Source organism: Monodon monoceros, unplaced genomic scaffold (genome assembly GCF_005190385.1).
Source record: "Monodon monoceros isolate NGI ecotype Baffin Bay Population unplaced genomic scaffold, NGI_Narwhal_1 Super_Scaffold_13, whole genome shotgun sequence".
In the NCBI taxonomy this organism is placed as follows: domain Eukaryota; kingdom Metazoa; phylum Chordata; class Mammalia; order Artiodactyla; family Monodontidae; genus Monodon; species Monodon monoceros.
Window position 1 is genome coordinate 8,175,677 of NW_021703769.1, and position 16,001 is coordinate 8,191,677.

Sequence of the window (16,001 nt, forward strand, 5' to 3'; positions counted from 1 at the left end):
TAGTTGCAGGGAGAGAAATAATAACTGAGAGCCCTTTCTTTTTCTGAATGTTCTCAAGAAATTGGTCCTTGTAGAACAATGCAGAAGACCTAGAGGAAGAAAAAAACCACCTTCCATCTGAATGGGTCTGAATTGTACAAAGAGAACAGATCCTTATTTGCCTTTGGGTTGAGCAGCTTGGGGAAACCCATGACAATGATATCTCTAAGAAAAGTGCATGGAACTTCCAGACACCGGGAGTTCAGGCTGAAGAAAGAGTTCAGGAATGGCTTCTCCATTCCTAATCAATGAAGAAGTAGATATCAAGGTCCTAGTAGCCTAGCTCTGGAAAGGTTGCTTTGCGGTAGGAAGGATATTGGAATTCTCATACTGTGTCCAATCATAGACAGTCCTAGTCAAGTCTTCTGAATCAGACAACAGCACCAAGCAGTAAAGATAAGCGTATTTGTGCCCTGATGACAGGCATGTCCCATAAATATCCCTATTTGAGATTTTCAACCTCCACCTTATCCAAGCCCTTATCATTTTTCCTAATTAGGTAGCTTCATAGTAGATGCTCAATAAGTGTTTGTTCGTTGAATGGTACCTCCTACCTTCTACGGGCAGTGTGGGGAGGAGGTTAAGAATGTAGAAGATGGGGCTTCCCTGGTGGTGCAGTGGTTAAGAATCCACCTGCCAATGCAGGAGACACGGGTTCAAGCCCTGGTCCGGGAAGATCCCACATGCCGCGGAACAACTAAGCCCGTGTGCCACAACTACTGAGCCTACGCTCTAGAGCCCACGAGCCACAGCTACTGAAGGCCGCGTGCCTAGAGCCGGTGCTCCACAACAAGAGAAGCCACCTCAATGAGAAGCCTGCGCACTACAGTGAAGTCGCAACCAGAGAAAAGCCCGCGTGCAGCAACGAAGACCCAAAAGCAGCCAAAAATAAAAAAATAAATAAGAATATAGAAGATGGACTCATTGCCATAGTGCCAAATCATGGCTCCCAACCTGCTACTTCCATGACCCATGTTAGTTTCTCGAAGCTTCCATTTTCTTGCTGGTAAAACAAGAGCAATAAAATTGTTCCTCTATCTTAAGACTGTGGAGTGATAAATGAACTAACGCATGTTATTATCTCATTTAGTACAGTTCCGGGCACTTAGCACTCCACTAAAAGTTAGCCTTCATAAATAATCATTTTTATTATCTCTGCTAATATGAGTACCCTATCTCAGATTATAGAGGCGCATAATATTAACCAGTAAAAAAAGTACCGAATGCTTTAATGTTTGTAACTGCTCTCCGTGCAGGTGTTATATAGGTTCTTGCTGTCTGCAAGCAGAACAGCCAAGAGAATAACAGTGGAATCTAAAGTCTTCCTCTTTGTGCCACAGAGCTTAACCTCCACTTCTACAATCCCTCCCTCTAGCCAGGAGGAGGAGACCATAAGCATTGAAAAAATATGTGGGGTTAGACCGGAGTCCAAATGGTTAATAACTGAACAATTCATTGCCAGATTTCTTAGGTCTTCTATCAAGCACCAAGCATAGAACATTACTAAATCCACAGCTAAAACTACAGACTCCAGTATTGGTCCGTATTTGTCTATGGCCAGTTAGTTTAAAGCAGTGATGCCTCAGAATCACCTGGAGGGCTTATTAAAACACAGATTGCTGGGTCCCAACCCCGAGAATTACTGACTCAGCAGATCTGGTGTAGTTCTCAGGGTTTGTATTTCTATCAAATTCCCAGGTGATGCTGAAGCTGCTGGTCCCGGTATCACACTTGTAGAACCTTTAGCTTAGATTTTTGATTTAAGGACCCAAATCTGTGACATCAGCCCCATTCAGCCCTGTCCCTGATGCCGCCGGCCACAGGGGGCACTAAAGATTGGAAAATAGAATGTTCGACAGTCCATCACTCCGCCAGGGGCAAAAAATACTACAGCAAAACACCCACCACTTAAATGTTACCAATAGATAGCTACCAATGGTTTAATTGTTTATTTACTTATTCATTCATTCTACATGTTCAACCACCTTCTGGTTCCAACATCAGTATTTTCATCATCATATATTTATCCCAGAATCACCTAATCCCAGGGTTTAAGACTTTTATTGTAGTTATTTTTGGAGACCAACACTTGAATTTAATCAGACTCTGGTTATAGACCACATGGAAATCATGTGACTCATGAGGAATGCGTTTCTAGTTGGTCTTCCATTTGTCCTGACCTTGAATCTCAACAATGAATGACTGAGGTTATCCGTTTCACAACCTCCCTTGCATTCTCCATGTTGCTGTGCTTGTGGTAGCTGAAAGGCCATTGTCTGTTTGTTATTTTAGTCAGTGAAAGGGGATGGAGGGATCACCCACTCAGAAGAAATAAATGGGAAAGACTCCAGCTACCAAGTAAGTGATCTGTAAACTCGGTTCAATGGTGGGTTTAGCTGACATGTTCTTGGTTCTCTGCAGCCTCATTTCTGATGCAATTCTCAACCACAGCCAACTCATTTGATGTCTCTAGGTTGGGTGCCTACTGTATACCAGGCACCATTTTGGGCTTTGCAGATGCAAGCACGAACTAGCTAGAGTTCCTCAGCTATTTCTTACTGCAAAGCACCTTTGTGAGCTCTTCCCTCTCTCCACATGGACAATTCTTTCCCATTCTTCACATCTTGGCCTAAATGTCACCTCCTCAAAAAGCTGTTCCCTTTCCACCCATCATCCCTGCATCTTGTCCTTTTACTCCATGGCACTTATCACACATTGAAATAAGTCATTTGTCCATTAGTTATCTGTCTCCCCTACCCCTTCCCGTCCCTGTCTGGAGTATTTGTAGAGCAAGGAAGGGGCCTCTTCTATTTTTTTTTTTTATCACACTGCATGGTGCCTGGTACATAGTAGGAGCTTTTTCTGGAATAGATGTGTGAAAGACATGGGGTCAGGTGGTTCATTTCTATCATTTTCTCTATCCTAAAGAGACAGCTATGACATTTTTATAAATATATGTATTTTTTTCCCCCAGTGGGATCATCTCATGCTCAACACCCTATTTTATAACCTGCACTCTTTTTTAACTTAGAAATATACCTCCACAAAAATGTCATCAAATATTCTTGTTCTAATTTTGGTAATACAGAGATGTGGTTAAGAGCATGGGTTGCAGACTCAAACTGCCCGGGTTTGAATCCTGGCTCAGCTATTTTTTAGCTGTGTGACCAAAAGCAAATTACCAATCTCTCCATGCCTCAGTTTCTCATGTGTATAATGGAGCTAGGAAAAGTGCTGCCTTACAGGGCTGTCATATTTAGGTGAATCCATACATGTAAAGCACTTAGAACATTCCTGCTTTAGAGGACTCAACAAATGTTAGTTGCTGTGTTTATCAGCATGAGCTGCCATCACGAAATACCATAGAGAGGAGAGAGAATGAGTATTTTGGTGCCTCTTCTTACAAAGACACTAATCCTATTGGATCAAGGCCCCATCTTTATGACCTCAATTAACCTTAATTACTTCCTTACTCCAGATACTTTCACATTGGCTTTATATGGCTTCACCATATAAAGCCATAGCTGTTGCTGTTGTTTTATTACTATTACTATTGTGCTTCTGATGAGAAATTATCACCCTGTAATGTTGTTCATATCACATACACACACAAATTCCAGCAATTACTAAATAAATTATGATATTTCTACTTCCATAATAATTAGTTTATCCTGTATATTTCGACATAGAATATACTGCTTTTTAGTGCATTCAAATTATTTTCATTTTTCTTTTTTAACTTATTACTATACCTGCCCCCCCAAACCCATACTCTAGGCCACTTTGGAACCAAAAATCCCAAAGGTTACTACCTTGGAAACATGATAAACTTACGTCATTCACCATGAAACACTGAAATATGTTTGTATATTTTGTCTGGAATCTGACAGTGAAACAGTTATGCCAGTCATTTTGGTGATTCTAAAATCTGAAAACAGTCAGTGGAAATTTGAATGAGCTGGAAACGTCATTCTATTTACACTCATCTAGAAATGTTTTGAGCATTCTATTTTCCAGGGCTTTGGATCCAGACGTGAGAAGATTGGTGTGTACTATTGGGAGATGACAAATGCTTCGTTTAACTTTGGGGGGTGGGAACAGACATTCTCTGCTCCTGTTAGATTTGCCCTCTGAGTTATAAAAGCCTTAGTTGATGTTTCCATGAAAAAAAGCCCAAGAAATTCCCAGCCTGGGTTGGCTTCCAGTGTCTGAATCAAGTGGGATGCTCCAGTAACCTTGTCCTCCAGCTTCCTGCCAGCATCCCTGGGTTCTAGGAGAGGAGACACTCGGATTATTCAGATGGGAATAATTTTCGTTATAAATTTTGAGACAGCATCAAGCCCCAAGCAAAGGTTCTAAATCTTCTGCATTTCATGACAAAGCAGTCATGCACAGTTCCGATTCTTAGCTCACTCTGAAGGTAAGGAACCGGCCATGTATTGTTTCCAGAAGTTCGTCTCTAAGCCATTTAAAAAAAAAAATTAAGCTTAATAGGGATGGAGTAATAACCATGTGGTAAATGGATATGACCCATTGAAAGCTCCCCTCTTGAAAAAAAATCAGTGTCCCATGAGAGCTGTTGGTTTGTAGGGACTTCCCACTTCACACCCGAGTGATGTGCTAAGGGAAGTATTTTGGGAACACTTGGAAGGCGAGTTGCTGGCCATTCATCCAGCCCATTTTGATGGCGACTTACCATGTGTCAGGTGAGGTGCTGGGGATAAAGCAATGGAAGAGACACACAGGAGTTTCGTGCTCCGGAGGGAATCAGAACATTTCCAGGTGAGCAAAGAAATCCCCGTGATGACTGCAAACATAAAGAAAATTCAGGGGCTTCCCTGGTGGCGCAGGGGTTAGGAATCCTCCTGCCAACGCAGGAGACACAGGTTCCAGCCCTGGTCCGGGAAGACCCCACGTGTTGCAGCACAACGAAGCCCCTGCGCTGTAACTACTGAGCCGGTGCTCTAGAGCTCGTGAGCCACAACTACTGAGCCCGCGTGCCACAACTACTGAGCCCATGTGCCACAACTACTGAAGCCCATGCTCTGCAACAAGAGAAGCCACAGCAATGAGAAGCCCACGCACCACAAGGAAGAGTAGCCTCCCCCTCGCCACAACTGGAGAAAGCCCGCGTGCAGCAACGAAGACCCAATGCAGCCGAATAAATAAATAAATATTTTTAAAAAATACAATAGGCAAAGGTAGTTAAAAAAAAAAAAAGAAAATTCAGCAGTGTTCCACAAGAAGGGGGGTCAGGTATCTTTAGACCCTCTAATCAGGGACTGTGTCTCCAAGGAGGTGATGACATTTGAGCTGAGACCTTCTGGGAAAGAAGCAGTCATCTGAAGCCCTGGAGACAGACCGAGCAGAAGCACAGCCAGTAGGAAGCTCTGAATTGAGAATAAGTTTGTTCAAGAAAAAAAAGCACCGTGTGGCTGGAGCAGAATGAGTCGGGGGACAGGGGGTGGGGTGGGATAGAAGATGAGGCTGGAGAGACACGGGGGCTCGATTCAGCAGGTGTCTGTGTTTCTTGAGCACCTTGTCTACACCTGCAGCTTGGATGCTCAGCCACTCAGAGTCGCTGCTGGTAGTGTTAAGCCAGGACCACCAACTCATCCCAGTTGGCCCTGGATGTTCCTGGTTCTAAAAAGGCAGGTTCCATATCCTAGAACCCCCTCACTCTCAGACAGACCAAGAAGGTTGGTCCCTTTATGCTTGGCATCCAGACACTGTGTGCAGTGGGCTTTCCATTACTAACTAATTTAATCCTCACAGCACCATGAAGTGTGATTTGTTTGTTTGTTTGTTACTCCCATACGGAAGAGGAAGCTGAGAGATCACACCATTTATTCCAGGTCATACAGCAAGGATGTGATGAAACCAGAGCCACACCATGTTTTTGTTTTTAATTTTATTATTTATTTATTTATTTTGGCTGCGTTGGGTCTTCGTTGCTGCACGCGGGCTTCCTCTAGTTGCGGCGAGCGGGGGCTACTCTTTGTTGTGGTGCGCGGGCTTCTCACCACGGCGGTTTCTCTTGTTGTGGAGCACGGGCTCTAGGCGCACGGGCTTCAGTAGTTGTGGCACATGGGCTTCAGTAGTTGTGGCTCGCGGGCTCCAGAGCGCAGGCTCAGTAGTTATGGCACGCGGGCTTAGTTGTTCCGCGGCATGTGAGATCTTCCCGGACCAGGGCTTGAACCTGTGTCCCCTGCATTGGCAGGCGGATTCTCAACCACTGCGCCACCAGGGAAGTCCCCACACCATGTTCTTATGACTCCAGACACTGAGCTTTTAGCTACTCACTGTATCTTAAAATCTTCTCTGCAACAAAAACAGTTAACAGGGTGTTTGAGCAGGGTCACTGGTTTCTGGCCTTTGTGCAGAGCAGCACGGTGGGAGTTTCTGTCTCTTTCTAAGGCGAGTGTGTGCTCTAGGCCCTCTGTTATACTCAACATCTGTATCTTAGCATTTGCTACAACTTTGGCAACTGGGATCCAACAGAAATATTCAGGATATGTGCTTGTAAAACATCTTCTTGGGCTGAACTGGATGTCTGAGGCTTTGTTCTCCAAGGAGTTCTGCCCTCCAGGAGGGCGCTGTAGCTTGGGGAGGCCTTCGGGACAGGGGAATTTTCTCTGTCTTCCTGCTCATTTCTAAGGGGTGTGTTTGATTCACTGATGTGAAATGACAGTTCTATGCCCTCTGAATCAAAACTGTCACTTTGTCCTAGAACTTTGTGACTTGGGGACAACACATACATTTTATGAATCGTAAGTTGTAAATATGTATCCAGTGGGCCAAACGTAGCCCACAGGGATAACTGTGTTGTGGTTGTTTGCTGTGAACAGGGCTTTAAAACTTTCGATGTCAATATTTTCAAACTGACATATTTTGCATTTGAAATAATTCGATTTCAAGTTTCCATCTGAAAACGTAGAAGATATGACAGCACTGGGGCTGTAATCCCACATCGTATTTTTGGTGGGTCTGAGCAGTTGTGGCCCCTTTAGACAAGGCATGTGGCATTCAATTCACCACAGTGCCCCCTACTGCCAATTGTCCCCCCAGCATCAAAGCCAGCAGAGCTTGAACTGTTTTTCGTACACTAGAGAAATATTTCTTTGGCCTTATGCTGCTTTCACAACTGGGGAAATAAGTTCACCATATGATTATTCTTACCCCTAGCCTCTTTCATGCTTTCGTTTTATCTGTCTGACCCCCAGAGTCATTTCAGTTCAAGCAAATTATGGGAAAAAGTCTTTTACTTCCTAACAGATTTTTGGTTGTCTGTAATTTACCTAGAATTTTGGATTTTACAGCCTTATTCCTCCAAATTTTAGGAACCAAATAGGAATGCAAACATTTCACTCTACCATGAAAAGATGTATGTTCACAACTAAAACCATTATCTTCTTTTACCACTGTTCTATGAAATGACAGTTTCACGCCAGAAATTAAGATAGACATAATCATGAAGAAAAGACCAGGCATCCCAAGAAGAGTGACGTGTGGTTGCAAGTGGGAGAAATCCCCTCAAAGCTGGCTCATACCAAAAGGGGCTTCAGGAACGGCTAGATCCAGGGGCATGCGTAATGCCATCCATACGAGGGCTCTTTTTCCCTTTCTCTCTCTTCATCTCTTAGCTCTGCTTTCCTCTGTGCCTCATGGTTCATTTTTCAAGAAAAAAGAAATTCCACTTCCAGGATTTTTTTTTGGAAATGGTGGTGGTTCTGGAAGCTCCAGGCTTTCATCTTCCCAGCTTCAAGTTCATGGAAAGAGAACTGACCTCTCTCTCGGTTGCTTTAGCAGAGCCCTGAGATTAGCGCAGGTTTAGCTGCCTTTGGCCAGCTGGAACCAATCCCAGCAGCCCGATCACATGCAGTGCTCTGACCGGCCAGGCCTGAGTCGTGTGCCCTTTGTCCAGGGATGAAATGAGTGTGTCGAAACCACAGGGAATAAACCAGAGAGAAGGGTGGTTCTCCAGGGAAAACCCAGGTTCTAGTTCCCGAAGAAGGAGTAAAGAATGCTTGCTGGGGAAGCTTTCATTAATATATGAATGACCAGGTTGGTAAATAAATGTCCCCACTGGGACCTCATACCATAAAAAGTATTTACACATTTTTCTTACTTTTTTCCATCTCACCCAGGAATCCTGAACACGTAGGCACCATCCAACCTTTGAACATCTCTGTTTTTAACATGTTTACTCACCTGCTACTGAGCGTTGTCTTGCAGCCACTAAAAATGCATTTTGTTTGAACTTGCTCTAGGCCCCAGAGTCCACTGAGAAGGCGGTGGTGCCGCCGGAGTCAGAACCGGCAGCCGCCGGCCAGAAGGGCAAAGAGGGCGCCTCCAAGGACAAGAAGGCGTCTGCCGAGACCGAGAAGCAGAAGAGCAGCAAGCAGGAAGCCAACGAGCCGGCCCCGCGCGTGGAGGCCCCGGGGGAGGCAAACTCGCTGCGGGATGGGGACAAGTCCCAGAAGAGGCTCGAGAAGCGGCGACCGCCCCTCGGGGGCTTCTTCAAGGGCCTGGTGGGTGGACTGTTCGCCTCTTCTTTCTGGGCTTTTCCAAAGGGGACCGGCTGGCCAGGGGGTGGCTGGGCCTTGGCCAAACACCGAGGACCTGCTGTGTGCCAGGCGCAGAGAGCAAGGTGGGCGCAGGCATCGCTTTTCCGCGGCCACAGGCAGGTGTGACGCTGATGGCGGGGGTGGGGGGTGGGGGGTGGGAGGCAGGGGCGGGCACAGGAAGGGAGCCTGAGGGTGAGGACATGGCCTGGCCTTGGGTTTGGGAGGAGGGGGGCGGGGGCTTCTCAGAGGTTCCATGTGAGGAGGGACCTCAAGTTAACCTGTAGAGGGATGAGGCAAGGGGAAGTCTGAAGGCAGGTGAGGTCCAGGCCATGGGAACAAAGGTGTGGGGGGGAGACGGCACGGATCTGAGGCTCGGTCTGGCTGGAGGAGAGGGAATACAAGGATGGGGTGGGTTGGCAGGAACAGGTGATGATGAGAAGCAGGGATGCTCGTCTGTGGCCAAAGTCAGCCTTGTGGAGTTTGCACCAGGGAAGCTGCTCTGAGCCTGGCCCTGGGTGGTGGGTATACAGACCAGGCTAAAACTTATTAGCTCCTTCCCTCTGGGGAAGTCCAGTGAGGGGTGAGTGGAGGCCAGACATTAAATAATGAATTAAGCTTGGGGTTCTTTATTTGTGTCTGTTTGGTTCTTCGCTGTCTCCTTCTTCAGACTGTTAGCTTAGGGAAGGCAGTGACCAGACCTGTCACAGGCAGACGTGCTGTCCCCTCCATCCTACCAGCGTGTGGCTAGAACACAGTCGACACCCCAGCAGTGTCTGTTGATGAACGAATAGATGGAGTAAAATACGCTACTAGTAAAGGTTTCATTATATCTGGGATAACGTAAATCCTGGCAAACAGGGAGAAGAATCATCACCCAAATAATAAGAAAGAGAGACAAGTGAAATCACACCCAGGGCCCGTGGGAACGTGGGTTGAGCCAGGAGGGCCAGGCAAGGCAATACTACTGGCATCAGCTATGGGGCCAGTGAACCGGGGTTCACCTTCATGTTGCAATGAAGATGGGGTAGTTACGTGAAGCAAACTGCCCTAATCATTCCTAACTATTCCGTTTCATGAATATCTGTAGACATTGGTGCCCTCTAATATTATAGATAGAGGTTAAGTGAGGGCTGTGGTTCCTCTGGCCCCAGTTTGGTCTTTAGAAGCATCTCTGGGGAGTTTATTAGAAATACAGAATCTCAGGCCCCAGGTTTAAAATTTTATGATCAATGTCATCTATTTCTGTCTCGTCTTTGTGTCCTTGAGTATGTGTGTAGAACCTCAGTTTGAGGCTCACTTTCTAGTGGGACACATGGAACTATAAAGTAGATAAATTAAAACACAAAAATGTGAGTGTGGGAAGTCACGGAGGGGAAATAAACATGGTAATGTGATAGGGTTACACTGGGGATGAGGACAGCAGTACGTGTGCAACTTGGAATCTATGGATCCAGAAAGTGTTTCTGAGGAGATAATATTTGAGATGAGACAGGATTGATTATTGGTGCGAGACAGGAAGAGAGCAAGGCTCTTTGTTCCAGCAGGAGGCAACAGCATGTGCAAGGGCCCTGGGGTGGGAATGAGCTTTGCATGTTTGAGGCCCCGTTGCTGGGAGCTGGTGAGCTAGGTGAATAATAAAAGTCACTAAGGTTGGAGCAGTGGGCAGCTCTTGCTGGCTGTACAGGCTGTGCAAAGAATGTTGACATAATCCTACTTAAATTGGGAAGCTATTAAAGGGTGTTAAGCAAGGACCTTTGTTTATAGCCTTTAAAGACTATTTTGCTGCTATAGTGCAGAAGTGGCTTATAGAGTGGCAAGAGCAGAAACAGATGCCCAGGGTAACACTTCTAGGGTTACCTGGGAGAGCCAGTGGCGGTTTGGCATTGTGATGCCTGCAGAGATGCCAAGACGCGGGCAGGTTCTAGATAATAATTACAATTCAAGTCACCGAGCCCTTCCTCTGAGGCTGTGCTTCACTTATATTCATCATCTCTTTAATTACGGCAATGTCCCTTTGAGGTGGAAGTGCTTATTCTTCAAGTCCTCCATCTTCCCATTGTCAGGAGACTCCCAACAGTGGTGGAGAAGGAGGGAGGGGTTTCCTGCCATTTTGCAAGGATCCGATCAAGCCCTGAGGACTGCCAGGCTGGACACATTTCCCTGGGGTTGTCTGACCCCTTTCCTGAGAGGGCAACGCCGGCAGCGGGACTGGCACCAGCCAGGGACCCATCGAGGCCCTGTCACCTACAGGAAACGAGCTTCTGGCCCCCCTCACCCCCGCCCGGCCCAGCCTCAGCCCTCAGGTCAGCTTCTCAGAGACTGCACCGCCAACCACTCCCTGCGTGACCTTTGCCCTCCTAGTGACATCCCCTTCATTCTGCCCCTTTTTCCCTCCTCCTCCATATGCTGCTTGGATTCTAACAGAAAGCAGCCTACTTGGCATTACATGAAAACTTTGCAAAGATACGTTTTGTAAGAAAAGCAAACAGGCAGTGTGGTTAGAAAGTGATTAGAGAGGGTGACGGAAGTGAGCTCTAACTGTGGCAGGTTTTCTACACCCCAGGTACTAAGTACATTACAAGTCAGGACTCACTTTATCTTGGAACAACCCCTCCGAGATAAATGTTATCACCTCCATTCTAAAGATGAGGAAACTGAAGCACAAAGAGTTCAGCCATTTGTCCAGGATTTCACAACGCTAGAAAGTAATATAACCGGGCACTGAACTCGGGCATCTCACTGGAAACCGTTCTCTTACCCACTGCCCACGAATAAGGTGTATTTATGTGGCACAGAGTCGGTGCTAAATAAATGGTAGTTGCTGTTGGTATTACAGCTCTTCACTAGGATGCAACTTCTTGTATATTTCTCTCCAGGGACCAAAGCGGATGTTGGACGCTCAAGTGCAAACAGACCCCGTATCCATCGGACCAGTTGGCAAATCCAAGTAAACAAATCACCACGGTTCCCACCAAGTTCTGCCACCAAGAGGTCTTCTCCCTACTCAATCTCCTCCCCAACCCCGCTCCATGTATATATTTTTTCTTCTGATGGCCATCAAATGAAATTCTGCTTACAAATTGAGCCTGAGCTGTTGTATATTGAGGTGTATTATTTCTGTCTCTGGTCCAGTCTTTCCTGGTAAATAACCGTCAAGATGGTTTAGCAGGTTAACGAGCCAGGTCAGAAGAGTCGATGGTTGCCAAGCAGGTAGGGGGAGGGGGCCGAGGACTGCGTTCTGGTGAAGTTATGAAAAATGGCCGGTGATGAGTAAGTTGCAGAAGGAAAACGCCTGCCTGAAGGGATTAAGCTTTGTAGTAAATACACGCTCATCCTCTCAGCTTGAAGAGGAGAGACAAGAATCCGTTTGTTTAAGTTCATGTCTCAAGGAGGGAAAACGTGGGCTCTGTGTTGGGAGGTTGCCAATTTTCTGGAACGGAATGTGTGGGGAATGACAAAGGAATGAATAAGAGTTGTTTTTCAAATAGGGTTCTTGAACGTTACTGACGAGCGGGAAAAGATTGACTGGAGAGGGCTTGACATAATTTGGGAAAACAATTGCTTTTTGAGGCTCAGTGACAAGGGCGGGGATTACAACTTCAAAAAAAAACAAACCAAACCGAATAAGTGAAGTTGCGAGTTTATTTTGCAACACTAGGGGGCGCCAAGGTCTCCATTTTCATCCCGCATCCTGCATCCCTAACAAAGATTTCGGCCTCTGCAATCTTACATTATTAATGTTTCTCAGATGGCTGAGGGGCTTGCTTCATCTGTTCTGTCTGACACTTATCTCAAGTCTGTCTGTAATTTCCTAATGTTTTCAGGATGTGCTCTGATAAAACCCTCCCTATGACCCCAGTTAATAATAAAAATTTACAGAAGATTATTCAAATACCTGAGTTTTTTTTACTACTTGTACAGAGGAGTACCTAGGACGATGAGTGTATTAAAATGTAATCCAAAGTAGCCATATGATTGACTGATACCATGTATACTGTATCTTTTCCTGATTTAATAAAAAGCACATTTACATCTGAAGGATCTTTTAATTTTCAACTTTGAAAGCAGGTCTCTCGTGCTCTATGTCTGAGATGCCTTTATCTTCCACAGTAGAAAATCAGTGCTCTTTTTCCATCTTATCTCTTCTTCCAGATCCTTCTCAATTTCCTTGTATGTGGGCACGTGCACATACAAATGTGTGCGCATGTATATTTGTATATACGCACACATGCACATATATACAAACACTTTCTTAGGCCACGCCGCCTAGAGCAGAGCCTGAGACAGGGATTCAGATGCACGTGTTAGGCTGAAGGAGGGCTCCCAGGGGAAAGGGAAGAAGAGAAGGACAGGGCAGGGATTGGTCTCAGCTGGAGTTGAGTTTCGTCCTGATCTGCCAGGGGGCCCTGGAGCATGAATTGCACCATAAAGTTGGTTATACCTACAAGGCAGGGTTTGTCCCCTTGTTGGTGAGCCATGGGCCACCCTGGGAGGTGTCAGGACAGGCAAGCTGCTCCCACTGAGCTGAGAAGCTGGATCCCTTACCGGCTAGAGGATGAGGGTCATCCCAAGTGTCCACTACAGGTACACATGTATACATCCAAGCGTGTATTTATACCCACATATGCACACATTCATACTTATAAACATAGTTACTTCTATACAGGAATAGATAAGTGCATGCACACATTCATAATCATACACAAACAGACACGTGTAACCGACAGAACCACATGCATACACTGACTCATACAAATCCATTGCATGTACAATCCATCACACAGTGATTAGAAATAACATTGAACATCCTCTCCTGACAAGTCTATACCTTAGGCAGATAAAACAATGGCTTAGGCAAAAAGGCCTTTGGAAAATGCGTTTGGGACAAAAATGTTTCTAAAAGAACAAATTGGGAGATCCTTGGCTCCTGGAACCCGCTGGCTCCCAGCTTGGGCTGCCTGAATGCTCAGTTTCCAATAAAGACCAGAGGCCTTTTCCTTGCAGAGGGGTTGGTTTCTTCATCCCTCCTGCTCGAACCTGGAGAGTCCTCAGTGTCTGTGACTCACCCAGCTGAGAATGACCTCATGCTGCTTCATGTCTGCATGCTTAACTTTGCCCAAATCAAGAAAAAAAAAAACAAAAAAAAACATTGGGGAAGCCCTTGGTGGGGGGTGACTTTCCCTCCACCTCCACCATCGCCATTACAGTACATGGGATGATTCAAGGCAAACAGGCAGCTGGTTACCGCTTTGTCTCTAAACACCAGGGGGGTTGCCTGGTGTGACCTTTGAGCTCCAGACCATACCAGTCTATTGAGAAAGGTGACAGTATTATTTGCAAGCTTCACCTCACTGGACACAGGGGCTTTTTGCCCTGAAGAGAAATGTCCCCAGGCAGGGCTGAGTCACTAATGCAGAAGGAGCCCTCCCACCCTCTCCCGCCTCAGAAAAACATTTTTTAATTTTTAAAAAGAAGTTCTCTGCTGCGAATCTTGCTGGAAAGCATGCCAACATTTTCTGTAACTGGTTTCCCATCCTCCTGGCCAAAAAAGAGAACAATCTTGTAATGAAATTGCTTTTTTTTTTTTTTAAGAAAATTTAAGCCAGATAGGACTCAAATAAATGGCTTATTGGGGGGATTCTAAAGACAGTTGTAGCCTGAGAAGCAGGTTCAAACTCCATTTTTGAGTTTTGTGGAGTTTGTTTGGTTTTGACTGGCGAGCCAATTCCTGATGCGTTTACAATAAATACTAATTTCCATGCTCCTGCTGACCTAGTGTGAAAAGAGCGCACAGTTCCCAAGTGAGCTCAGGAAAGCTCCCAGGACACGGATTCACAGAAGGACTGAAGTTCTTCAAACTACAGAACCCAGGAATGCCATTTGGATAGCAAAACGGCACACAGTAAAATGTTGAGAACACCCTGAAACTGAAAGAGAAATTAAGACCTGGAGGAGGGGGCAAAGGTACCTTTTTGAAGTTGACATACTCATTAAATTATTGACTTCTTTATTTTTAGGTGCACATGGAAGAGTGTCTTCTCCAATGTCATGAAGAAGTACCCTTTCCAGGAACTGGGCCTTTGAGCTGAAATGGCTGCAATCGGGGAAAACAAAAATCAAAAAACTCTGCTTTCCAGCTCCAGTCAACGGTGACTTCTGGACTGATATCCATAAAAGAATTCATTCAAAGGCACAGTTGTTCTCAGCAGCCCCTGAGGTCTCTCATGAATTCATCCTCTTGGGGAAAGGGACACATACCACCCAAGGAAATGCCAAACTGGTTTTATTGTACCCCCCTGCCCTTTAAACAAATTATCGGGGATTTAAATACACACAGACACACACACACACACACACACACACACACACACACACACACACGCAGACTCTCTAGCTGGACTGTTGTTGTTTGTTTGCAAACAGATGCACTGGGGTCCCCTTTAATTAGATTCCAAGAGGCTAGAATCTGTGTTCTGCTGGCTCGCTCTCAAAGTGCCTGGAAGGGAGCAGACCTGACAAGTATCATTTCTTTTGTCAAATAATCAATCCCAAGTTGATCTTAAGCCTTACAAAATAAAATCAGATCGCCACCCTACCTTAGAGAGAAGGAAAGCAAAATGATTTCCATTATTAACTCACCCAGGTTGCAAATGCAGGGAATGCGCTTTGCAGAAATGTAAGATGATTCTTATCAGCTTTTATCCTCCCAATGTCCCTTTTTCGGCCTTTTAAAAAGGCAGTTTGCTCGGTGAGTAGGATTAGGTTCCTCTGTGGTCTAGATCTTGTTCACTCTATCAGTGGAAATAAAGGGAGTCCAGCCCCCCTGGAAATTACGGGCTCCATTAGGAAGAAAAGAAATTACTTACAGAGCAGCAAATTCTGTAAATTTGTAATTCAGATCTTAGCCCTGGCCTGAATGCCAGTCAGGATCCAGCCCTTTGCATAAATTGGTTTTCTGGGGAGCTTAACTCTTTCGCCTCTGTTTCCCTTCCCCAGAAACCTATTCACTGAAGCCTCTCTATCCTCTGGCCCTTTAACTAGCCATAGCCCGTGCCTGGGTAGCAACCCGTGCAATTTCACAGAAGTAAGGGTAATAATAATAAGGCCTTACATTAACACACTTCACAGTTTATAGACTGCTTTTTGAATACATTATCTCATTTAAAGCTGTATGCCCCTAACTGAACTTAATTGCCTCCTTTGTTATATTTCATTATGAGGGGGACTGGTGTGCACCTGTATGGCTTTTTTCTCCCCCCCAAAGGCGCACTCCTTAACAAAATGGCCTCCAGCTGGATCTCTGGTAACGATTGCTCATTGCTCACGTGATTTATTCTCGTTGAAGGACATTTCCCTTTAAATCTGGCCACAGCCGGGAGTTCCAAGACCTGGCGT

The 16,001-nt window shown here is 45.6% G+C and overlaps 1 protein-coding gene across 7 annotated transcripts in view; it reads left to right on the top strand.

The window, feature by feature from the left end:
* Positions 1-12,928, top strand: part of BCAS1 (breast carcinoma amplified sequence 1) — a 98,431-nt gene extending 85,503 nt beyond the window's left edge. For 3 of the 7 annotated variants that reach the window (XM_029219303.1, XM_029219305.1, XM_029219306.1), the window contains 3 exons: positions 2,332-2,397; positions 8,310-8,570; positions 11,483-12,928. In XM_029219303.1, coding sequence (XP_029075136.1) covers positions 2,332-2,397; positions 8,310-8,570; positions 11,483-11,557 — 402 coding nt within the window. In that variant the 3' untranslated portion in view covers positions 11,558-12,928. Of the gene's footprint in view, positions 1-2,331; positions 2,398-2,921; positions 2,929-8,309; positions 8,571-11,482 lie in introns of all 7 variants that reach the window. The other 4 variants (XM_029219307.1, XM_029219308.1, XM_029219309.1 and 1 more) reach the window with 2 other exon arrangements.
* The last annotated feature ends 3,073 nt before the right edge of the window (positions 12,929-16,001 follow it).